This window comes from Acanthopagrus latus, chromosome 15, assembly GCF_904848185.1.
Source record: "Acanthopagrus latus isolate v.2019 chromosome 15, fAcaLat1.1, whole genome shotgun sequence".
NCBI lineage: Eukaryota > Metazoa > Chordata > Actinopteri > Spariformes > Sparidae > Acanthopagrus > Acanthopagrus latus.
Window position 1 is genome coordinate 26,292,784 of NC_051053.1, and position 26,411 is coordinate 26,319,194.

The window sequence follows — 26,411 nt, forward strand, 5'->3', positions numbered from 1 at the left end:
GGCGATCAGGGAGATAAATAAAGCGTGTGGCTCTTTTTACGTAGATACATACTGTATACTGTGTGTGTGTGTGTGTGTGTGTGTGTGTGTGAGCGTATACATCTCACTCCCCAAAGACCACAATAATGAACGGGGTCTATACGTCTGTGACCTCTGCGGTACAGAGTGGCAGAGGAGTCAAACCTGATCAATACTATACTATGACTTTCCTCCTCAACGTATATTCAGACGTAAGGAAACACCGTCCAGCCATGAAATATCAATTTCACAGACGGTGAGAGTCACAGGATGCACGATCAAATCCCCGAGGCTCTGATGTTAACACTGTAGGATTTAGGATTATCACTTCATTGTGCGTTTATTTCATAACATCTTGAACATTGTCCTTCTGCAAGAAAGCAAGTTTGTCTCACTCGATTGAACGTCGTCTTTAGGTAGAATATGATCAGTGATATAAACAAGAGAAGCTGTGATCGTGCGTGTATATATTAAAAAAACCCTCCATATTTAGCGCAGAAGTGACGGCTACTATCTGACCATGAGATGGACACTTTGCTCTCCTACCTGTCTGCATTAGCTGCTCAGCAGGCGGAGCTCCACACGCTGCCAGTCAGCCTGCTTCCCCCCCGGCTGGCTGGCAGCTTTGATCACGAGGGAGGCGACAGCAGGGATCTGGTTTGGATGGTATTGCGAGAGCTTGATGGGAGCATTGTGGATGTTTACACACACGTATTAAATACACTAATGTTGCCAGTGATGTTGCCTGAGAGGGGAAATAAACATATATCATCACCATGTTGACGCTAAACCGCTAAAATAGCTCACACTGATTTTCTCCTCTTTCAGTGTAATTTGGCTTTATCCTGCGCTGCACATTACACATCCTCTCGTATATATTTTAACTCATTTTCTCTCCGTTGTGTGCTCACTCTACCTGTTTTCTCCATCCCCCCTGTGTGTGTGTGTGTGTGTGTGTGTGTGTGTGTTTGCAGGCGGTGCCGAAGCCGATCGCCATGGAGCCGTGTTGGGGAAGCAGAGCAGGTGTTCTGACGGTGCTGCTGTATCTGCCCAGAGTCCCATCTGGGATCCCTCCGCCGGGGCAGTCTGGTACGATTCTCACACAGACAGACCGACAGACAAGTAAACAACATAAAGAATGATAGTTTCTTCTTTTTTATCATCTCCTCTTTAGGTTTAATTTGTGTAATCTCACTTTGGCGTCTTCGCACTCAGTATCTGAAGTTTCTGTTGCTCTGAGTTTCCCCTCTGCAGTGGTTTCAGTTCACCTAATTTGATGCCAGTCTCTTTGTATGCTCGGTGTATATTGTCCAGTAAGGTGCTGCAACAATATTCTGCTTTTTACAGGGAAAAAAAAAACGCTGCCTCAATCATATTTTGTGCTGATAATTTGAAACGGCAGGTCGTGCATAATGACCAGCTGCAGCGGCTGCTTCTATCATCCGCAGACAGTATTTATGTTCAGCCGTCAGACACTTTTTTTATGATTGAGTGGAACAAACACCAGCTCTCCTACCGGTGATTTCTCTGTCTTCATTTGCCTGTCGCCCTTGTTGTAAACTGTCAGCTGTCTCTGATCCATGAAATCCCGTATCGTCGCCATTGTAGGATCACAAAAACACTGTCCACACCGTGTGGGATCCTTTAACAAGTTGGAACTGTTTTCAGCAGCTCAACGACGTCGAAAAAGACCCCAGATGCAGCGAGCGGTGCTTCTCGTGTGCCTGGCGGCAGCTTCGCAACAGCTCTCGTGTAAAAACGGCTCTGGCAGTTAAAAGAAAAGCAGAGTAAACACAGTAAAATGTGATGACATCTGAGGCATCATCAAAAGTGTCTTGATGTTTCCCCACGCTGTCATCATTAAAAACTGTCTGCAGCCACAAACCAGAGCCGAGATGTTGCTCTATAGCCCGAAGGTTACATGTTCAAGCCCCGCAGGTCGTATCTTCAGTCAAGGCAGACAAAAGACATCGTTCTATCAATCACTTTAATCCCTACAATGTAAATGCAGAGATCTGGCCTGCTGTATCTGCTCATGGTGTCAGATCAGAATCATTACATCAGAGAAATTAAATAAAAATATTTATTCTGCTGTGGAAGAATCTGTCATTAGTGGGAGATTATTGAGTAAAGAGGTCGCGAGTGCAGCGAGCATGTTTTGGTCCAGTAACCAGTGATTTGTTGGTCAGTCAGTCAGAAGTTATCTATCATACAGGGAATGCATAGGATCCCTGTGACATACAGTAAGTCAATGAATATAGTCACTGAAATCTGTTTTAACCTACAAATCATCAAAGCGGTGCTCATTGGGAGCGTTTTGCGTATATAAAACCGGTCAGAGGTTGTCGGGAGTGTCACAGATGTTGTGCAGCGTAGACAGACGGATCATTGACGGACGGTCAAAAGCTGCTTTGAAGTAAAAATGGAAAAGGCCAACGACAAGTTTTAATTCTGTACAGCTGTAAATGAATTGAACATTTTGACAGTTCATTATTGTGAAAATAACAGACTGTTTCATGTTTTCCTCTGATTAATGTCTTTGTTATCTGAGTATCTTTTGTGTGTAATTTTCTAGACTAAACAAGTGACTCAAAAATGCATCTTTTTTCTTTTATTTAAAGATTTCCAGCGTCTGGTCAGCTGCTTTCAGTCTTAAATGCTTTAAGCAGAAAAACGACAGGAGGAAGCCATAAAATGTTCTGCAGATCAGCAATTTATAGCGTATTGTTTAAATCCAAATGTTTTTATGTTATGATGGAAGAACGTTCTTACTGTTAGCGTCAGCAGGTTTTTCGCAGTAACATAATGAATTATGCAGAACAAGTCTTGACATATGGCACCTTTTAAAGGCGGGCTGATGTGGTCGGACCTGCCTGGTTTCCCTCCAACACTTACTGTTGGATCAATTGTTCCCCTGAATGAGACATCCTGACTTTTCCCGTCTCGGCTCATGTTGCCGCTATAGACGGACGACACGCGATACCCCCCGCTCGCTCCAGCCGACCACCGCACGGCTGAGAAATCTCCGAAAAAGACAGCAGCACTTCCACAGACCCGACCGAGGGCTGGAGGATTATGCAGCGTCAGCAAGAGGCCAATCTTCTCTCCCTCCAGCTCATCTTCCATCTCAGCCCACCTCTCATTCTGTCCCCTGGCTCACACGTATACGTTTTTTTTTTTTTTTCCTCCTCTTTTTAGATTTTCCCTCTCCCCTGCAGCCGTAGGGGGAGATTGCTGTCAGTTTGTCTGTTGGCAGTGACGGTCTTTATAAAGTGGACCGTATGGAACTAGAGCAGGTGTGAGAAGCCGCAGTTCCTCCAGGCAGGAAGCAAAAGCCCTCAACACACTCCGGCACCTGAAAGAGGAAAACGAGCAGAGCAGACGGAAAATAAAGCACTCTCCATGAAAGGGTGTTTGTAAAGGCAGAGAGAGCTTCATGCCGAAGCCTTTAAAACGTGGCACCAGTCACTGCAGTCTAATACAGAGGGGAGGAAAGGGAAAAGTGTCTGTGTGTGTGTGAGAGAGAGAGAAAGTAAAAGCTTTGCTATACACTCAGAACATTATGATGATACAAGAAACCCTCAGAGAGGTTAATGGCAGTGAGTGCATGAGGGGCAACTGGAAGAACAGACAACAGCTGAAAGTGAAATAAAGTGAACAAACTCTATTTTATCTTTTGTCAAAATCCCACAAAACGCACAAGTCTGATTTTAAATGTCGACTCCGGGCAGCCTGTGCTTTTAACAAAGGTCACGAGGTGAAGATGTGAATGGTGCACAGATGCTATTATTCTGTTTAAACTTACTTTCATAGTTTTCATCCTTAACTTCCTGTTACATTTTACCCAGCAGCTTCAATCAGCACACAAGCAGCAATCTCTCTCTCTCAAAGAATCGATAGGTTAAGAGTCAAATGTTAAAGGATAAAAACGCAAAGGCAGCACATTGGTGGTCGTTGGTTGTTGTATGTCGTTATTCCTATTTGTTACAACGTAGACTGGCTGAAAAATGACTTTATTACATGCACGGAGAGTTCATGGCGTCCATCCTGGCCGAGACCCATCCTTCATCCAAATTTTGTGAAAAACCAATTCTGTGTGTAATCCTGCTGACAAACCGATGGACACAAGTGAGAGCACAACATCTTTGGCAGAGTTTAACTAAACTCACGATCACTGTAGTGACGTTCTGCATTCTAAGATTTTAGTAAGATCAGATAAGCGTTGTCAAGAAGACGTAACGTAAACTTACTCCGATAGTCAACTGCACAGATTTTGGTTTCTGCTCTGATGCAGACGGACTTGGAGACACTCAGCTCAGTTAAAGTTTCACTGTAATGCCCATAATGGAGGTCACATCTTTGCATTACGTCACATCCATCACACTGATTACACTTGACGCTGTCTTTGTGTCTGATTTTTTTTGTTGACTAGTCTTTTGGCCTCTTTATTTGTTCACTTCAATCACACTCAGACATTTAATGTGAATAAAAACCAATAAGACAGGCAGAGAAATATATGACGTGAGACAGAAATGAGTCACAACCCCAAAACCGACTCTTACATGAATCTGACTGCTGCTGCTAAAGTTTAAAACTTGACCAGACTGCAGGAGTTTACATTTTTGCTGAATTTCACCCGTTACCGTCCGTGTGCTCCCCAGGCAGAACACACTCGTCCTCTCTCTCTCCCTTCCCTACTTGACATGACTTGAACTGAGGCTGAAGATCAGGTCGGATTGGGTCACGTAGCAGAACTTTTAACGAGGCCAGTTTGCACCATGACAACCTGAGAGGCCGCCGGCAGCACGACTGCAATTTGAGGTTGACAAAAACTGCAGATCAAACCAGTGTGAGGGCACTGAGATTGCAGTGTCCGTGTGTCGGAGGGGGAAAGTACTGTTATTTCGCTGCTGGGTTTTCTGTTCACCGCCTCGCGCCATCTGATGTTTTGGACATTAGCTCATCGCAGCCGCAGCAGACTCATTTAGGGGGAAATTAGTCCAATAAGAGGCTCGTCACTTCTAGTCAGGCTGCTCTCTGGGGGACATCCAGGCTCCTCTGTTGTTGTTCCCACCAAATCAATGAAATAGCCGTCCTTGTTGTGTTCGAAGCCTTGAGTCGATGATTGTGTCTTGGCGTCTGTTTGAGGAGCGATCCAACAGTCGGCCCACTCGACATGATCCCGCATATAAATTATGAGCAGTGACGTAAACATAAACACACATGGTACAACTTCAAAAACACAGAGCAGCAGATAAGAAGTGTTTAAAAAAAGAATCGCCCACCCATCATCCATCCCGGACTCTCGTTCCTTCTCCTCCCTTCATCCTCCCACCCCTCCGCTCCCCTCCCCTCCCCAGAGAGACTCTCTGCGAAGGGTCAGACGGCAGCCCTCCATTGATGTTATCATGTATGAACGTGGAGTCACTGCAGGCTAGCTCCACCCACCCTCGACGGGGGAGACACTTCAAGAGGAATCCTCGATGAGTGAACCTATTTTAGCCTGCCTTCCTCACACGGTCCTCGCTTTCTCTTCTCTTTGTTTTCTTCTTGTCCTCCTTCGCTCGGCTCCCCTGAGGTGTCACCATCAACTGACCCTTCATATGTAAGAGGCAGAAAAAGAGAAAACACCAACGTTGGTTTCAGAAAAAAAATAAAAAAACAGATGACTGCAGCACCAGCCTGAACATCTGCAGTTTCTCTGCTGGCGAATCAAACTCCCTTCTTGTTTTTCTATTTCTGTGTTGTTCTTGAGTTTTGTCTTCACGCCTCAGGCTGAAAGTGTGACAGGTGTTTGTTTTGTTGCCCAGTTGCGGCCTGATGTCCCTTCAAAGCGACCGAGCTGAGATTAGCTCCAGGTGCTACAAACTCCCAACAGAAGTCACTGATACCTCTGTGGAGATTACCAGGACTTCAAGACACCTTATCACCCTTACAGCATTCGGCTGGCATCAATTACCTCAATCAAGCGTTTTCAGTCAGTAGCTTTGGTGAGATGTGTGTCACCATGTGTTGACAGGCTGTATTACATCATAAGATAGGAAGTCACTGTTTTACTTCTCAGGATCCATGTTTCAGAAAAAGGAGGAGAACTTAAACAGCCAACAGTTCCTTCAGAGGGTGGCTGGTTCACCCTGAGGGACAGGGTGAGGAGATCACAGAAGAAACTGATGGTTGGTCAAAACGGACGACTGAAATACATCCTTCAGGCTCGGAAATTGTGACGACCATTTTTACTTTTTATTTCCCATCAAGACTAAAACTGATAATCAATTACTAGTGACAGTAATTGGCAGATTAATTATAACGGTTTGTTTCAGCCATACTAGGAATGATGCTGTGAAGAGACATGACACAATCAAACATCATCAACACAACATCTGTTTGGATGTCTACTTCTTGAATTACATTATCCCGCACGACGGTACATTAATGCTGATAGATGCACTTTTGACTGTCTGTCCAGTCTGTGTGATGACAGTACAAGCTGCAGAGGAAGTAGAGATCTCTTAGCGCCTGTATGGCTTTTTCTTCACTCTGATCTGATGTGACAGATACGAACAGAGTCTGTGATCGAATAATAATTTTTCTCACAATTCTTGGCCCGATCTCCCGACCAGGAGTCCTGAAAATTGCGGAGAACAGAGCCGACTCGCTGCTGTTCTGAGTGTCTGACAGCCGTCGTCAGCCAAATTGCAGCGGACGAGTTGCACATGTTGCCCGTCTGCAGAGGCGACTCGCGCAGGAGAGGAACAGCTTGACCACTGAGTGACTGTCTGACTGATTCAAAGTCACAGCGGCCTGACATGATGGACAAAGCAGGAGAGACAGAGTGACAGTCGGAGAACCAGAGAACGAGAGGAAGGGATGGATGAAAAAAAAACAACAACAGCGGTGAAAGAGATTGTATTTTTGGCTCCGCTCTTCCATGGCCGCTCGCTCACTTCATCCTCCTGCTGTCAGTTTTACTTCTTAATGCTGTGCCTCCCACAGCTGCAGTTGTTTCATTCTTTATTGTCTGATATAAAATGAGACTCAATCAGCGGGTTAATGGATTTACCAGGCTGCACATATTCTTTGGTGCAGTGGAGTTTCTGAGGGTGGTGAGAAAGACTGTGGGCTTCCATTTCCTTCTCAGCCTCTCTCTCTTTCTCCTCTCGAGCTTAGATAGCAGGTCAATAGAGACAGAGGCGCAGCGGTAATTCACAGCCGCCTTTTTCCTGCGCTAATCTGCCCATTCAGCAGCGGCGATAGAGTCGGGAATATCTGAGAGAGTGAGAGAGAAAGAGGTAAGAAAATACAGGTGCTGCGAGACGTTTGCAAGTCTTTGTGAGTAAAAATAGAAAGAGCAGCGTGAGAGAAAGGAGGAAGAGGTTTGATAAGAAAAGACTGGTGAGAATTAAAACATACCTGTGAGTGAAAACATGTAGATGGTTGGAGATGTATCAGGAGTTGAGAGGGAGATAAGGGATTGAACGAGTCGTTGAATAGATGCGGTGGGTGGTAAGAGTCCGCGCCGTCGCCCCCTCTCACCCACAAAACCAGATTTGCATACTGCTGCAGCGACACTGAGACGATAAGCCCTCGTGGTTCTGCTTTGATAAATCCACTCCTGGTTCAACTCTAAACCAACTGAGAAGTAGAAATGAAACATAATCCTCCCCCACTGCATCTCTCCCTTCCACTTTACTTCATCACCACTCTTTTTAAGTCTTTCAGTTTCTTTACGCTCTGACAATGAGATTAAACTGTTGCACGCTGCTCTGAGTTGGAAACAGTGCTGTACCATCAGACTACAGAGCAGCTTCGTCTCTCAGGCTTTATCTTCAGCACTTGACCTAAAACAATGTGATAGTAATAATCCAGCCTGGACAAATCCGACCAGGTGACAGGCATCAAGAAAAACTAGAAACAAATATTCAATCACTAAGAAATTGTTTCATAGACAGTTAAAAGTTCATTGTAATGCGAGTCGGTAAAAATAAATTTGAATCCATCAATATTTCTACCTGGAAAAATGGCTGCAACAATTATCTTCTTTATTTAATCTGCTGATTATTGTCACGATTGATCGTTTAGTCAATAAAACTTTCTGGGAAAACTCTCATCGTAGTTTCCCAAAATTGCTTTTCTTGCACAACGAACAGTTCAAAACCAAAATATTTTTCACTCACTGTCAAGTCTTTAAATGGTGAATGGAACAATCGTTAGATTATGAGGATCAGCAGCTTATTTCAGTTGTAACAGCTCAGTTCAACAGTGCATGACAGGACTGCACACCTTACTGAGCACCTGACTTTATTTACATCGTGGTATTAATTGATACATCTGACCTAAGACTGTATTGACGAGGTCAGAGGTCAGAACAGAACCAGAATATGAGCTGGTGACAGTGTTTACCCCTGAAGTCTGAAAGGCAGAACAGATTTTTGGCGTCAATCCAGGAGCTCTATCACAGATCTGAAGTCCTCCATGTTGAGTCCAAACACAAGGCGGTTCGTGATGAGAAGCTTCAGAATTATCATGCAGTATTTGGCAAAACCAATTTTATTTATTTGCCATATTTGCATCAGAGGAAGTGAATAAAATGTCTCTTCCATCTTAATTTACATCTTTTCTGATCTGCGTTTTTTAGAATCAACTTTCATTCTTTCTTTCTCTCTGTGTTTGTTGCCGTCTCATCCCCTCTTCACTCTCCCTCCCTCCTCTCTCTCTCTCTCAGTCCTGACAAAGCATCTTCAGCCTTCTGCTGTATCATTCTCACTTTGGCCGTCTTCCTAAAGGGAGGGGAAAGAAAAAAAAAATGTATTATCCCCCGACAGGAAATTGATTCTGGTCATTTGCATTAAAAACATTAAAAAAAAAAGACATTGCCATGAGAAAATAATCTGAGGCGACACTTTAATAAAACACTCGGGTTAATTAATTAAACCTCTGTTGGCTTGTATTGCTCCGTTTTAGTCGATCAGCTCAGGGAACAAAGAAAGTGTTCAGCATTATGTTTCAAAAAGGTTCAATATCAGCTCTGATAACTCCACCTTTAGTACAGACGATTGTGATAAACCTGTTTACTATAAATACAATATATTTATTATTATTAAGTACAAAAGTTTGCATCTAACTCGAAGACAGTGTCTGAAAATTGAGGTCGGAGATCTTCTACATCTCCGAGCAGAAGAAACGATCAACCAACAAATACTGTTACAGGACCAGCCAATGATTGTTCTTCCTGTATTATACCACTGTTTAGAAAACACTGAATGAGATTTGCTGCTTGCTGCTTTACAGTTTTGCACGCTACATCTACCATCAACCATTCAAAAACCTACTTGGCTGCTTGGACGAACGTCACTCGTGGTCCGTCTAGTCTGGGATTTCAAACCTGACCTGACCGTGGTGACTCGTGTGGAAACTCTCTTATATTAGTAAAAAAAAAGGAAAAAAAGTTTGCTGAAATGTAAAAGACATTTTACGGCGAGAAATGAGCCGTGCAGTAGCAGAATCTGTCTTCATTTCAACTTGACAACTGTTTTTATAGTTTGTTTCCAGAGGAGGCGAGTCGCACCGGACGCTGCTGATTTCCGTAACAGTAACCTGGACCAGGACTGAGCGGGGAAAACAACGCCGCGGATCTCAAAATGCAACACTACGCTAACAGAATGCAATGCATGCATGACTGCTGACAGAAAGTGTAGAAACGACGGATCCTGTGGACGCATCGCATCAGTAAATACATCTCACTAGACTCTGACTCCGGTGTGTGATACACCAGAATGCTTTTTTAATTCCCGGACTGGGGCGGCATTACACAACCAGTGTTTTGTTCAGTGTAAATAAATCATGGCGGCGTAAAAGGAAGGTCATCTTTGCAGCAGTATTGTGCGATCTCTGTGTAAAAACAACCTCAAAGAGTGACAGTAGGTGGAAACCTTGACATGTATCCCTGTATGTGTTTTAGTTTTAGGAGGAGATGGAATCACTTCTTGGCGTATCTCAAAAGTCTAGCAGAAGTAGTCTGTTTCCAACTCTGTTAACAGAAGTTTATTCCTCTGTTTATTTGGGGTTACTGGCTAGTTAAGAAGATTACAGTTATTAAGATGGTTGTGGAGTCGTCTAGTCTTTGTTTTAAAGCTCGGCTGAAGACATCCTGGATGTCTTCCCTGTCCTCTCTCCGTCTGTCTGTCTGTGACCACTGGCCTGTAAGTGTTGCTGTAGCTCCGGTGTCCTTTTCTTCCTCGCTCTGCGTCGACCTCCTCGCAGCCTCCTTCCTGTGTCCCACTGTGTCGCTCTGGGTGTCTGACTGGATAGCTGCTTGACAGGAATCGGAGGGCAGCGCTCAGAAACCCGGCGCTATTGACCCGTTATGGATCTCCAATACCTATATCGTCTCTGTGTTTGAAACCATCCGCCCCACTGAGATGGACTCTCCTCCTTCATCCTTCATCCTTCGTCTGCTTGTTGACTTTTAGTCTAATACTCAGTGGTATTTACACTTGGTGAAATCATGTATTTATTGCGCAGACATGAGGGTCTGTTGCTGCCTCCAGCTCGCTTTCTGTTGTCGAGTCTAGTTTCATAAAAAACTGGGGGAAAAAAAGGAAAAAGGGTGCCGTCGTAATGACTGATGGACCTGTTTAAGTAAGTATAATGATCAAATGAGATCAAGATCCTGAAACAAACACAAAAAACAGGAAAGAAAAGTCGAGGCAAGGTCAGAACCCCAATGAGGACATGAGCCGCTGCCGTGTTTCTTTAATGATGCAGCTGCATAAATCCAAATTTTTTTGAATGTGACCTTTCGGTGGTATCTTTCTGCCCCTTTGTTGTCCTCTTTGATCAGATCCGTTTTAGAGATATGAATCCCCGGTAATCTGGATATATATTTTTTTTTCATGCTGCAATCTTCAAACAAGCATAAAGAAAGACTTTAGTGAGCGCTGCCATGTTCTGTTAATGAAAGGCATCCTGGTTAGTCAGGATCAAACCTGAATCTTACATGCCAGCATCAAAGCAGTCGCAGTCGCGCATCATGTTTTCCTGGTCTTTTAAAACGTGAAACGAGTGCCTGGCAGATGCGTAAATATTTGAATATCAATGTGCTACTGTTTGTTTGACTTTTGTTTGATTTTTCATTTCCTTTTGCTTGGCGGAACAGACGCTGCTGTGGTGTTTTCTGTTTACTATCAAGCAGGCTTCCGTCCCCGGTGCCTTCATTGAGGGCGAGCGCAAACTCAGAAGTCGATCTTTGATGTTTAGAAGGAGACGACGGCCTGGCTGCGAGGTTTGTCACCGGGTTAGGAAGAGAGACTCCTCCCGACACAGATGTTCTCCAGCTGCAGCTCCACTTTTCCACATCAGACCTGTGCCGATATTTGTTCCAGGGGAATTTAGTCTCTTGCTAATGACCCCATTAGTCTATCAGGATTGAAGGGGGGGGGGGGATCGGTGCGTGAGGGGCGGGTTAATGATGCGTCAACTCACCTGACAAAACAATCACATTAACGCGCCTGGTCGCCACGGCAGCAAATGAGCACTTGCACTCACCTGCAGCATAATTTGATTACTTTTGACCAATTTAATTTTGCAAATGGAGATGTGCGCGTTCACCTGGAAAAATCAACACAATTATGACGGCAATTTGTCAAAGGTGAAAGTTATTTTGACGGGAGAATATTCGGATGTCACATTAGAAATGAATTAGGATCTTTGTGTACTTGAAGTTTTTCCGGTCTTTGTGTTCTCTCTCTCTCTTTCATTAGAACTGGCTGTGATATGAGAGCTGCTGTTAAATATCTCCTTCAGACACTATTTACTTTGAGGCCTTGTGGACTTCAGTGATGGGAAATAACTGATGGCTTTTGTGTTGAATTTCTCTTGGCCTCAGGTCCTTCCTGTAAAAGGAGTCAGGTTACAGACAGCTGTCAGTCTGATCAGAGCAGGTGAACTTAGATAATATCTGAGATGTCATTTCCTTCCCTGATCTCTCTCTGTTCCTTTGTCATTTTTAAAAAATGTTTCCATTTCTTGTCTTTTCTGACTGAGGAATAATAATCGCAACCCTCCCAAACATTAAAGAAAGTTTTTAGATTTGATGAGAAGAAAACTGAGATTACGTACGCTCATATGTTTCTTTGCTGACGACATAAGGGTGTGGTTAACCAATCATAGGACTGCAATAGACCGTTTCATTTATTCACAATCTGATTGATTGATTTACAGATTTCTGCATGAAATCTTAGAGGATGTGTCCATCACACATTTGTGTGTCCAAAACACAAACAAACTCTGTAAATCTGGGCATTTTGTGTTTTCAGTAGATTTAATAATCATTTCAATTTTTTTGTGAGAGGTTTGAGGTACATTCAGTTTCAAAGACACATAGAAAAGAAATTCTTGTGGGAAAATGTTGAATCCTATGAAATTATAAAATTAATGTTTTGCACCTCATTAAAAAAATGTGGAAAGGCTTTGGGGATCTGGGGCTTAAACATACTCCAGTGTGAATATATTAAGTCTAAAGGACACAAAAATCTGTCAAAGGGTCCATTTAGTTTTCATCTTCGTATGCAAACGGTTTCAGGTTCCTCTAATCCAAAACAGTCTCAAAGAAAAAAATGGCATTAGGTAGTGCAGTATGGAGGTGAAGTGAAATTGTATGCATGTATGTTAACTCCTGAAATATACAGGAAACTCCAGTGGCATTAAATCAAAAATTACATTAGCAACAAAAAGCCAAATTTAAGGGGCCTGACATGCAGATGGGAGGGCCGGTGGTGCACGTCTGTGGCCCTCGGGGTTGCCGTGTGTCGCACACCTTTAATGCTTGTTGGCCCTCGGCGGCGGCCTTTCAGCAGACGGAGCAGGTAGAGTTGGCGACGGAGCCAGTTGGTGAGAGAAATCACTCTGTTTTGCTGTTCAGCTAAGTGAATCGGTGCAGAAGAAGATAAATGGAGAAGGAAAAGGAAAGTCCCTTGAGTGGAGCTTTAGGTTTTTTGGCCGAGACACAGGCGACATGAGGCGGCTCAACAGTCGGCCTTCGATGCTGCTGGTGCTTTGATTTTCAGTTTGGTGTATCTGGGCCCTGAGGTATTGTCTGTGGAAGCCAAAACAAACACACCTATAGAGCCGCTGCCAAAGTGAAACAAACAGCCATAATGAACCGTATTCCAACAGAACAGGTGCAGCTAACCAATCACCTTCCCTCCAACGTTTTGGATGAAGAGAGCGCATAAATGTTGGCTGCCGTATCCGCCTGCATGGCCTGCTGTGTCAGAACTTTGCAAAATATGTATGTGCACAGGTGCATGCACACACCCTCAGTATTTACACAGTTACACACATAAACCTGACGAGTCACGCACACACACACACACGGTGACTGTGTAATCGGCTTTCCCCTTTCCACCCACTAAAAAAAAAAAAAAATCCCAAGAATCACTTGAGTGTGAAATGCTGAAAACATCCTGCATCCAAATCATATCAAGAGCGCAGCAGATTCCCCTCCACTGTTTGCCTGTTTTGTTTATTTGGCTCCTGCATACCGGCAGATTGAGCTCTTGTCGTAATGACCATGCATTGTCAGGCCCACGGTTGTCGGGAGGGAAAGACAGGACTAGCTGGGCTCGCAAGAGCTGCCATGACTCTAAATCCACATTAACAACAGCAGCGACTGCCAAGGTAACACAATGCTCGGAGGCATCTGATGCCTTGCTGCATCCGGCTTGCGTTGTGTAAGCCCTGCTGTGGAGGACGAGTCAAACATCACGTACAGAAGTTGTTTTGAAACAGAGGTATGACATCCTGCTGGATGGTGAGAGGGAGACAGAGTGAAATAGGAAAGAGAAGATGGTGGGAGATTCGCCTCAGTGAGCTCCGTGTTGGCCTACTTGTCTTCTGCACATACTAGAGAGACGTTGATAAAACGTTTCCCAGGTGTTGTGTGGAGGTGTCTGCTGGTCGGGTGACGTGTCTCCACCTGTCACACATTGTCCCAGGCTTCATCAGTGTTTGTGCTCCATCCTCAGCTCTGCCTCTTTGTTTTACTACTTTAAAGGACGTGCAATTCAGAAAGCCAATAAAAATCAAAATAACACAGATGGTCACTGGTTTGCAATATGAGCTTAGTAGAATAGCCACTACAGCTGGTCACCTCAACAGACCTCCTATATTAAAACTGAAATCCTTTGGAGGGCTCAAATGAAAATATACATACACACACACACACAATAACTCTGTGTTCTCTCTGGGTTTCCAGGTATTGCTATAGCCAGTGCTCTGGTGGACACATCACAACAGCGAGTGACAGACTTCAAAGAAAGAGGCCTGGGTCTGAAGCACCGCAAACACATCGTGCACCACCAAGGGACCTGTGTATGAACTGGATGCCCTCAACGAGGAGACAACATATCAACTGGGCCCCGGGGAAATTTCAGTGGCGCTATTCACATTGACTTCAGTGGGAGGGACACACTGTAAACAAAAAGGGAGAGGCTGCAAAAAAAGTGTTTGGATGGTGTTTGAGAGCAGCTCGGAAGGAGAGGAAATGTTTCCACCGTCACGTCAACAGGCACCCAAACTGGGACAGATGTGTACTTGTGGTCCCTGACTTGCCTGAATCAGATGGAAAACCTCATCATGTTTTTTGTCCCTTGTGTGTAAATGTTGGTCCTAATGAGCCAGGAAAAGAAACGCTGGAGGAGAATGTTTCTACGCCACAGCGTTGGCCAGACATTAACTGAGAGCTGGCAGACTTTTCTCCACCACAACGCCATGTGGCTCCGCCTCTCCGGGGCTCTACTTGTCCATCATGCAGTCTGCCATATTGACAGAGAGAAAGACTTGTTTTACACTAATAAACCAAAACTAAATGGCTTTGGGCTCCGGTGAAAGATATTGAGCTGAAATTAACTGAGCTGAAATGAAGTCCTCCTGACTCTGAAACCCACCGGGCTCAGGAGCGATGCTGGAAAGAACATGGACTTAACTAGATCAATGACAGCACTGTAGTGTGGGGATGGGGGGGTCGTTCTGTGACAAAGATCTGCTTGAGGCGAAGGTCTCCTGGGAATTTTAAAGACTACTACTGTTGAGATGTCGAGGAAGTGCATCGTGCTACGTAACATCTGGATGCAACTGTTGAAATGTCATTCCTGTTTTCCCTTCAAGTTCTACGTTTTTTTTGATATCTGCTCAGGTCCTCTGTAATGAAAAAGGGTCCATTATCTGTAACGTTGGGCCTTAAAAATACGTCTGTATATGCACTATAAGTGAAATGCTTTACCAGTACATTAGGACCCTCTGTGGGATAATATTATGCAACTGATCATCCAAACATTAATGTTGATTCTGGGTTGCGATGTAACCTCAAGGTCTGTATCATCACGCGTACTACTGATGGTATTCATACGTTTATGATTCATTTTATTACTGTGAACATTCGCATCTCTGCTCATAACCGCCAGTGAATGCCACATGTTTATTTCTGAACTTTATGTAACATATCTTCTTATATAATATTTATTAATTATGCAAATTACAGTTAAAACAATTATTTAGGTAAAGGGATATTCCGGCGCAAGTTTAATCCACGATCTAACACACCGTGACACCGAGTAAACGATAACATGTATGTTATATGTCGCCAGCAAGAAACCGCCATCAAAAAGCCACAAATACTGCTCAGAACGGCACCAATCTTTAGCAACAGTACAAATAGAGTCCCAGCACATAGTTAGAGGCATCAAACAGCAGCTAGCTTCGCTAGATTTCTATTGTAAAGAGAACACAACTCACCACTGTCCTGCAGCAGCTAGCTCGTTATGGGGAAGCCCTGACGAGTCGATTACCGACTCCAGTGGAGTTCCACAGCTCAAGGATGAAAATGTATGATTATTACTCCATGGATATGCAATCAAAGTTCATGTGTGTCTTGCCTACCAGTTTTTAACAGTTATTATCCAGAGCGGACAGGGAAAAGAACAGAATTGAGCATTTCTAACTGTGCTCGGTAATCGACTCGTCAGGGCTTCCCCACACTGATTAAGCTAGCAGACGTTTGATGTCTTGAACTGTGTGCTGGGACTCTATTTGTACTGTTGCTGAGGTTTGGTGCTGTTCTGAGCATTATTTGTGGCTTTTTGATGGTGGTTACTTGCTGGAGGTGTATACTGCAGTGTATTGTTATCGTGCAGTGTTTTCTGAGGTTGCTAAAACTACATAAGCTAGCGGTCGGAAAATGTGATCTCTCGGGGGGTCTTACTCTGTCACAGTGTGTTAGACCGTGGAATAAACTTACGCCAGAATATCCCTTTAATTTTTACAAATGCACTACAGTTAAATAATTGATTGTACACAGCATTCCTTTTGTTTCCAAATATATATTTTATGCATATCATTGCAAGTTTGGTGTAATGTCCAAAAAAGGTTTCTCCCTTTACCAGTTGTGTTAAACCTTTATTGAATATTGTAAAGTCACGTTTACGTGCACATACACAGTAGAGGTATGTTTTTATGCACATGTTTTGTCCATATATGGAGCCTGACTGTTTTTCATTCAGGCATTTTGTTTCCATGTAATTTTGCACCAGCTTGTTGTTCTATTAACAAAAGGGCAGCTCACCACACTGTTTGTGTCCATATGAGCATAAAATCTGTACATTTACAATTAAAACATTTTGATGCAGCTTCGTATGGTAATTGGATCTGAGGCGCTGTGTGTATTCTTACCTCTGGTGTTGTGGGATGGTATCGATCCGTGTTCTCAGGATGTCAGAAGGAGCCAGATGACGAGCTCAGCCAACATTACAGACTCGGGCATCCGATAGTGCTGATAGAGTTTCATCAAGAGTGGCTCAGCAACCTGGATGGACGAACAGAAGGAGAAAACACTGAGCGCGACATTTACATTTAACACATTACATTAATTTACTGCACCAAAAACACAACTGCTGATTGTCTTTAAGCTTTCCGAGGCATCAAGTCAGTGTCTATACCCAGTCCTAGTGCGACGTTTACAAAAGTTGAAACACAAACTCGACTGTATCACTGGCTCGGCAGTGTTGTCGCCTCCAACTCAACCATCACACCCACCGCCTCGTGACATGAAGGTCTGCTCTAATTAACTGTGAATGTTCCCAGTGAACAAGAGCACTGAATCATCTCCCGCAGCCAGAAGAACCGTCTTCTTCTCAACACGCTCTCAAGCCCGACTGTCAACTTTGCACGACAAACAATCTCATACGCCAGCAGGCAGACTGTGATCAAGTCTGCAGAGCCCGTTTCTTCTCGTAGGGATAAAACATTTTGATTTTAATGACCTCTTTCTTGGAGCGTCGTCCTCACAACAAATCTCACGAGCAGAACAGAGAGTCGTTGTGTTTACAGCAAACTTTTTGTCCTGTCAAACACGGGCCTGACGTTAAAAATGTCTGCAGTGGATGGAGCAGTGTCTCACCAGGCCCTGCTCTCCACACACATATTTAAACTTTTATGTGCAGTGGGTGCTGCAGTGGGACTTTGTTTACAAATGTGGTGCCACATACAGATGCAGTTTATAGAAACACATAAAAATCAATCCAGTCTTTTTATGTCTGCGGCGCTCCACTGACAAATATCTGCTGTGGGCTTTTAAAATAGACCACGGATTATATCCTTCGCCATGACGAAGTGGGGGCTGGATTGCCGAGGTGATCTCAGCATCTTTAAGAATTACACACTTTTTTTATGCAAATCTACGACTATAACCAGAAAAAAAAACCACCAGCGTACATTCTTTCCAGGGAACGGCGGCGGAGGATCGAGTGGCTGCAGCGCTCGGCTGTCTGGCCGCGTTTCAAAGCCCTTCACAGTCGGTGATGAAGTGGTAAATAAAAATCTGGGTGAACAATGCTTTCATGTCAGTAACCATTTGCATATGTCGACTGTTACCTTACAACACGTTGTACTCCAACCAGTGTAAGACTGATATAATGCTCACTGAGCTGGAGATCGGCTGTAACTTACATTTACTGAATAAAATTACTAGCTGCACTTAATGCGATCTGGAAACCAAATCAAACATGATGGATTGTATTTTAACAAAAAGGCACAAATGTTTATGACTGAAGTCTATTTTCGCGCCGTTCGTCTTCTGACTTCTGCTGTTGACTCATTCTTTGAAAGTCGACTCTGGAACTTGAAAGGCCTCTGAACATTACACGAGGCCAACGCTGCTACTGTCACCACCATTAGTGACCAGGAGGAGATAAGTGCTCCTTTTTTACGCTCTCAGCTCACTATATATTTTTTTTCTCCCTCAAGATAAAAGACTGCAGCATTTAAGCATTAAGTGGGCTGCTGGCATCTTCACTTTGTTCGATACCTGCACGCCAGAGAGCAGCAGGAAATGGTGCACTTTCCCTTTTATCCTGATCTAAGACGCTCTTAAAACCAGTTTTGAGGATGAAAGGTGGGTTTGTGTTTTTAGTGTAAAGTCAATATAAGATGCTCGACACTCGAAACACAACAAAGCGACTACAAACACACAAAGAGGAGGGAGAAGAAAGGGACCTGCTTTGTAAAATCAATGTCATGCTGCCACTGTTGCGCTGAAGCTACATGGGAATGTTTTGGTAAACCCTTAACATCTGCTGCACTGCCGTTAGCCTCTGGTAGAAAATGGAGACAAAGAGCCCGGCACGTCTCTGACACGAGTCCCACATGTTCACATATGTGCAAACACACCAGCCAACATCTCCAGGGGACGATGTTACGATTCAGCGCCAAAACAAAAAAGATTAATGCGATGCTCTGTGTTCGCTTCAACATCGGCAACATCAGGATTACAAGCACTGACCTCGTCTCTCAGTTTAACCTCATTCACTCGTCTTTAATCTGAACCTGCTGTTTTAATATGTTTTTAGTCTCACTACGATGAGCAGCGTGATCGACAATTTCATTCATTTCTTGCACCGGTAACTGCAACTGTAGAGGGGAAAGAAAAGCACTCGCTAGGTCGCTCTTGCATAAACGCTGACTGTTGGCTAATATGGATTATTGTTGATCACAGTGTTACAGTCAGCAACACACAGACCTCAACACCAACACAGACTGACAGAAGTTAACACGTGTTCAAAAGAGCTTGATTCTGCATTTACAGCGACAAGATGAGTCTACGGCCGAGATAGCAGCTGCAAAATAATGCCAACACTCTGATGTTTGCTTCGGGTAATACATTGGTTTAGCCTGCTAGCATGCTAATATTAACAGTTATTAAATTAAGTACAGCTGAGGTTGAGGTTGAAGTTCACCAGAGAGCCGAGACCTCAGTAGTGAACCGACAATATTACCGTTACTGAAGACTGGAGGTGAGAGATGCATCGCTTTTTATCACCGTCACTTTCTGCCAAAACTTGGATTATGTAAACTCGTCAGCACCATGATGAAAGTACTGTACTGACACAAACGTGGAAGGTAAAGAAAGTGAATGTCTCCCTTTAATGATTCATAACTGTCACAGCTTCTGTTTCATTGTTTTTTTTTTTAACTTGATAATCAGAATCTGACAACATTTCAGTACAAAATGGAACAGTAACAGGATATTTTGAAATGAGTGAATATTTCCTTCAGTTGGTGTCGTCTCCATTAACTTTTCATCTCTGTGTGTTTACACAGCGATGCCACTCAGCCGGGAGAAGAATAAATCATATTTGGCTCGAGTTCAGGCCTAAACTGGAGACGTAAGCACAACAGTTAGTCTGGAATGAATCCTCGATTAAATCAGCACCCTCAACGCTGCGTCACCTCCGCCTGAGTCTTCTGTCCATGCTTTGTATCATGTGGTGAGTCAGCTACCTGTCATTCGGTCACCACTGACAGATGTCTTTCCAGCTCTGCAACCCTTCTCACTGCATCCTCCCTCCTCCTCCTCCTCCTCCTCCTCCTCCTCTGTGAGGACTCAGGGTCAGCTGAGCCACGTCCTTGTGATTGATGCCCCATCCAGACCTCAATCTTTATGCCATTACGCACCAATTGCAGCGGGTAATTTGGGCCGCAGTCTGAGGACGAGTGACCGTGTCAGCCGCGGGGGCCGATACAGGATTACAAAGCACACTGCTGTCCTCCACCTCACACACACTCACACACACACACTCACACACACCACCACCAGCTTCTACGATGCTGTGAAGAATGTCGCCCCTGTCAGCGCCGTCCTCTACTCAATCCCAGCATGCATTGTGCTGTCACAAGTGGCCTTCTGCGCTAACAAAGAGGGTCCTTTTGTTTAGTCTCAGCACACAAAGTGCAAAGACATGAAGGATGGAGTGAAGCTCTTGACACACTGCATCAGGTTCTGTGGGCAGGAACCGCAGCAGGAGGCCGAGCTTCCTGTTTTTTGTTTCCAACAAGCTGAAGTAAATAAAACCTTTCAAACTGAGGGAGAATCCAGCACCAGTTATCTTACTGGAAGACTGATTAAAGGGCCCAGAGAGGACTGAAGTAGTTGCAGGTGTTGGGTCGGTTCTGTTTCCAAACCTGGTCTGGCAACTCTGGACCATGTGGCACACTGCTACGTTCGATCCGTGGAAACTCGTCTGTGGTTTAACAAAAAGGCTCAGAGTCACAATCTGACAGAAAATACTACTTTTTTTGGTGCAGATTGATCTTCCAAATTTGCTTCTGTATAAAATAGAGAAAGCTAAATTGTATAAAATAAAATAAGATCTGCCAAATATTAGTTTGTTGTATGTAGTGACACTTAAATGAGGGCTGAGACGAGTAGTTGATTAGTAGGTCCAGTGAATGTAAATCAATAATCAGCAACAATTTTAAGTTAAATTTTAGAGGAAATTAAGACTAAACTATTTTCTGACTTTCCAACAACAACAACACCACCACTACTAATAGTAATGTTATTTAAAGTTAAGTCTTAAAAGACTAAAGATTGATATTTGTTATTCCTCCAGTGTTCCGTTCCGTTGTTGTCGAGGAAATCTTTCAAGTGAAGTTGATTTTATTTGAGTAAACAGTGAACAACATCCTCCGTCCTCAGACCTCTGATCACATCGCCTCACACCGGGCAGGAAAGTGTCAGACTACATTACTGTTTTGGGGCTTTTTCACAGGATTGAACACCAGAGCCTTGTTCTTTATGACACGGATGATAATATTTATGTTGCTCAACTTTTTAATCTGTTTCAGCAAAAGATATAAATAATCTGACCCGACCGAACCCGTTTTACGTTCCTGTTACTGTCTGTTTTACACCAGAATGCCTCAGACATCAGAGCTGTAAACAACCTCCCTAATTAAACGATGATTGTAAAGAACCAGAGATGATTACGACAAACACGTCTAACAGTATTCATAACCTATTCGTCATCGTGACATGAATTGGTCACACAGGACCTCGGCGCGTTGCACAGCGACTCCCTCGTGAGGCATTAATAGACGTTAATTCATGTTGGTGTCAGGAGACCCAACGTGTTTATGTGAAGTTTTATGACCTCCTCTTATAAACTGTCCATTAATGAATAGAGCTCTGATATTGATAAACTATAAAAAAAAATATATAATATCAGGAGACTTGTTATGAGTGGGAGCAGATGAGACTGCAGCTCCAGGGTCAGTTCTAAAGCCGAGTCTGGTTCAGTTTTATTCCAGTTATTATTCACACGGAATCATCTGTCCTGAAGAACCTTCAACCTGGAGTCAAGGTGCTTACTGGGTTACAGCAACAAATCCCCACAACGGGGAAACAGGGAAATATCAACACAAAAAGTCTTAAAAACGTATTTTTAAGGTTTCCGCTGCAACACAGACGCTGTGAGAAAATCAAATCTCAGCCAAAAAACATCAGCAAAGATCTCTGAACCGGACCATCCAGCAGCAAGACAGGAGAGTCCTGTGGTATGTTTAGCACAAGGACCTCAGTACAAAGACTGAGACACCTGCCACATTTAGTCCAGGTTACAGATAGATCATTTATTTCCTCAACGTTTTAACACTGTTTTCATATTACTAAAAACTATTTATGGCCATAAAATAAAGAAACAATATCTCGATCTGTGATTTGCATCGGCGAACAACCCTCAGAGATAGAAATCAATTTAATTCACCTTCACATTTTTAGGAAATACTTAAATTAGACAATGATTAGTCATAGAATAAGATTTATATGATCTTACTGCAAGAAAATAAGTATACTAGGACTGAATTACAAGCTAAAAGGACTTGGACATAGAGACAGGAAGCTCATTCTCGTCGATAAAGTCATTTGCATGTCGGACCATCCCCCCATTCTTCAGTTTTTTTTTCCTGCTCCATTACTGCTGCACAAACAGCAGGTAATACCTGACTGTGCTCCACAGCTTCAATCACTGCTCATACTGCTCATATCCACCGACGCCAACTCCACAGGAAGAAAATAGGACTTTAATGACGCTTAATAAGCTCAATCTCTGCATGTGAAATGCAGCCTGCCATCAAAAAGTCCAATTCCCCACATTCAGCGGGTCTAATATTTGATAGCTGTCTTTACACTTCTGTTTTGCCACTCTGGGGGTTTAATTCTAGGGATGTGTGATGGTTGATGAGGAGGTGCCCTCAGAGCTGCTGCGCTGTTTGAATCTGCTCCTCCTGACGTACATTTGTTGATATTATACCTGAGAATAAAAGATGTGACTGGATGGTTATTGAATTTTAATTAAAAGTCTTTAATCATACGGCTGGTTAGGACACACAGCTTTGATGTTTTCATTAAAAATGCTGTATTGTCTTTTTTGGTCTTTTAATCAGATCCCTCTTCAGTCTGTTGATATGAAGTCATCTGTTTTCATCTCACTCCTCATCTGTTATTGGTGTCATCAGTATCGATGTGTCACCTCTGTTCAGGTTCAGGTCTGAAAATGTGTCAACAGTCGCCATTTGTTTAAAAAAAACTTCAGTACAGCCTCTTAACGCAAATATATAGAGACATTATGATGATTATAATATAAAGCATCTTATCCTGATTTAGGTATCAGAGCTGAAAATGTGCTTTAAGGACAGTTATTCAATTTTCTACTTAATTAAAGCAGCTACAATGAAATTCAGATTTGCTGTTGATGTTGGCGCCCCCTGTGGACAAAGGCAGTAAAAGCACCACTTTGATCTGGCTGTTGTGTGTTGAGATTGTAATATTTATTCTCTAATACTGATATCAATCCAAAAAGTTGCATATCAGTCGGGTGACACTAGTGAGATCGAGGACGACAGAGCAGCTTTACTCTGTGTGCAGCCTCAGAAGCTTGAAGCTAAGTTAGCCAGCTAGCTATACTGAGGATGCTAACCTAATAAAACGAACAGAAGCATGACTTAAAGGCCTATTCCGGAGTAAATTTAATCCATGGCCTAACACACGTGACACAGAGTAAGAACGCTCCCAAGTTTTCTGACCGCTAGTTTATGTAGTTTAAGAAAACTCAGAAAACACTGCAAGATAACAATATACTGCAGTCTGTGTCTCCAGCAATAAACCACCATCAAGAAGCCACTCATAGCCACAAATAATGCTCAGAACAGCACAAATAGTGTCACAGCACATAGTTGGAGACATAGCTTAGCCGAATTGCTATTGAAAGATTGAAAGAGAAAGAGAACACAGCTCATCACTCTCCTGCAGCAGCTAGCTTGTTGTGGGGAAGCCCTGACAAATCGATTACCGAGTGCAGTTAGAAATGCTCAGTTCCGTTCTTTTCCCTGTCAGCTCTCGATAATAACTGTTATAAACTGGTAGGCAAGACACATATGAACTTTGATTGCATTTCCATGGAGTAATAATTGTACATTTCCATCCTTGAGCAGCAGAACTCTACTGCATTCGGTAATCGACTCGTCAGGGCTTCCCCACAACGAGCAGGTCTTACTCTGTGTTACGGTGTGTTAGACCATGGATTAACCTTACGTCGGAATATCCCTTTAAAGATTCATGCCAACAGCAGTCCACAGAAAAGTAAACTGTGCCTCCATGAATGTAACCTCATGTGTTGGCCTAACTGTCGTGGAGATTAGTGCACGGAGCAGCAACAAACACCGACAACAACTCCAGCCTGCCTCCCGTCCTCCAGATGGTCGGTGGCAACCCACATGACTCACAGCGTCCACCACACGGGACGGCCCCAGATGTCCGGAGCCAAGTCCGATCCACAGCGAACCCTTCATGGACCAGACTTACATAGAAATAACAAACATCTCCATCACAAACAAAATTACTGAGACTGTTATTCAAATGAAGACATATAAGATTATTCATCTGCAACATGCACTGAAGTTTTAAAACTAAAGAACTACAGAGACTCCAGTCCTGACGCATGCAGCCTGCAGCGATGAGGCGTTTATGGCCACTTACAAAACTAAATACATTCTTGGCAAATGTGGTTAAACCGCAGTCAGCGCTTCTGTGGTGCACCGAGGACACGCAGTTAGTCTAATGACTGCGTGGAAAGATAACGGCAAATTATGACCAGAAAGTACATTCAAATGTCAGACTCATTTTCTTACATTTTATGACGGTGACGCGAACACGTCAGACCATTTTCTCATCAACCACCTTTTTTTTTTCTGTTTTACATTCATGTATTATTCATAATGTCAGAGACGCATCAGGAGACGGCCGCTGCGTCAGCGACCATCAACACCATTTTATATGACACACTGAGCCGTAAATGGGCCTCTTCTATTCAACTCATGGACACTTTCCATGAAATGGAAATAAGAGAGCGTCTAATTAATATCTTTCCAGCTCTCAGCTTCCTTGTTGTGTCCTGGTTTTATACAGCCGACACTGACACTTTAGATTTTTCAGATTTTTCTTATAAGATGCCAAAAAGTGGGGGAATGCTGTTCAATATCTTCTGATAAAAGAGGATGGAAATCAATAAAAGAATGCAAAAAGTTTGTAAACAACAGAGGACACTTATGTACAGAAGCTCTGAGGAACAAGTGAGAATTTTCTTTTCCCAGTGATCCATTTTACAAGTCTGATCTAAACTGAGGAAAAAGCATCTATCATAATCTTAGAATAATCTTTCCAAGTTCTTTTAATTCATGGACATCATTTTTTTTCACTTGTAAAAAATATTCAGAGAAAAGAAAAAAAAAAGTGAAAAACTAAAAGTTTATCAGGAGAATAGTTTTGTGTATGTAATACTAATTTTGACCACTAGGGGCTGAAGTGCACCACGTCCCCCATGTTCTCAACAAAACAAAAACAATCTCCAGACAAAACTTTTAAAATATATTTTGACATATTTATGATTATTTCCTTTTCCAAGTTCACAGATAAAAAAATAAATACATAACTTTTTTATCGCAAGTTCTGAAGTAATAAACACAGAAAATAGATCTACCACAGCAGAGGACAGAACTTCAACAGAACCTGCAGACAACAGGCGCGTGGACACCGCAGCAGGTTCGACCGGGACGATTCTGTGCATAAATGAAACAGAGTCCAGTTAAACACCTAAAACACAGAAACACACCGTGTTGGTGCACTCACCTGTCTCAGGTCGATCGCACGGTGGAAACATGAGCCAGAGAATCAGAGAGAGGATGATTTTGATTTTGACAATCGAGTCGAGGCGACGATGGTGTCAGAATGAGACTCGTCCTTGAACCAGACTCGGCCTGTCAGGGACAAAATTAAAGTCTCTTAGTAGACGAAACTTTGACAGTGGAGGCTGCCAGCTGAGGCCAAAACATGTCAATTTGAAATATACAGAAATGACCCTTAAAAACCCAAATGGAAGGAATGAATAGATTAATGGTGTATTATTTATTCAAAGTGGCCCTGTTAAGCTCCACCCACCTCACAGATCACACTCTGCTAATGGAGGGCTACCCGGGGCCCCCTGGAGACTGTCGGTTCCCCCCCAGCTGCTCCTCCTAATCTCCTGCGCCTGTCAATAACAGGACTGTGCTTTCATTCACATTTTTTGATTGACACATTATTAGTCCATCCTTTCCTTCCTGAGCTGAGAGGTAAAACGAGTTTAGCGGTCGCCGCCTGGCAGCAGCTCTCGGTTTTTGTTTAAGCTGATTGACTGCTGTTTGTTCTGCAGGTGCAAATTGGATGAGAATTGATTTCAGCCTCCTGCAACTGTTATCTGAGAGACTGAATAAATGAACATCTCAACAGTTTATGTTATTTTATTGACTTTTCAGGGGGCTTTTTTTTTTTTCAATTCATTTCACCAAAGTGGCATCGGCCTTTTTTAAACTGTAACGACCAGTTAAATTAATGTTATGTTGTTTTATAGTACAAGAGGTTCACAAGCCTGGAGATTTACTGATGCTACTTTTTTTAGTTACGTCTTAAATGTTATCGAGGCAGCAGCAGGTCAATAAATGTACGAATGGATTCAAATCGAACGAGAACG

The 26,411-nt window shown here is 43.2% G+C and overlaps 1 protein-coding gene and 1 long non-coding RNA gene across 9 annotated transcripts in view; one reads left to right on the forward strand and one right to left on the reverse strand.

The window, feature by feature from the left end:
* atrnl1a (attractin-like 1a) overlaps window positions 1-15,671 on the forward strand; it is a 221,588-nt gene extending 205,917 nt beyond the window's left edge. For 4 of the 6 annotated variants that reach the window (XM_037124440.1, XM_037124439.1, XM_037124453.1 and 1 more), the window contains 2 exons: window positions 993-1,107; window positions 14,273-15,671. In XM_037124440.1, coding sequence (XP_036980335.1) covers window positions 993-1,107; window positions 14,273-14,468 — 311 coding nt within the window. In that variant the 3' untranslated portion in view covers window positions 14,469-15,671. Of the gene's footprint in view, window positions 1-992; window positions 1,108-3,216; window positions 3,767-14,272 lie in introns of those variants that run through there. The other 2 variants (XM_037124441.1, XM_037124443.1) reach the window with 2 other exon arrangements.
* On the reverse strand, window positions 8,242-25,589 carry LOC119033874. 3 transcript variants are annotated; one of them, XR_005079409.1, is made up of 3 exons: window positions 25,532-25,589; window positions 16,744-16,876; window positions 8,242-8,795 (listed from the first exon to the last, which is right to left on the reverse strand). It is a non-coding gene; the product is annotated as an uncharacterized LOC119033874 (long non-coding RNA). The 3 variants fall into 3 exon arrangements; XR_005079410.1 differs by lacking the exon at window positions 25,532-25,589 and adding an exon at window positions 24,322-24,447; XR_005079411.1 differs by lacking the exon at window positions 25,532-25,589 and adding an exon at window positions 19,344-19,455.
* Window positions 25,590-26,411: the final 822 nt, after the last annotated feature.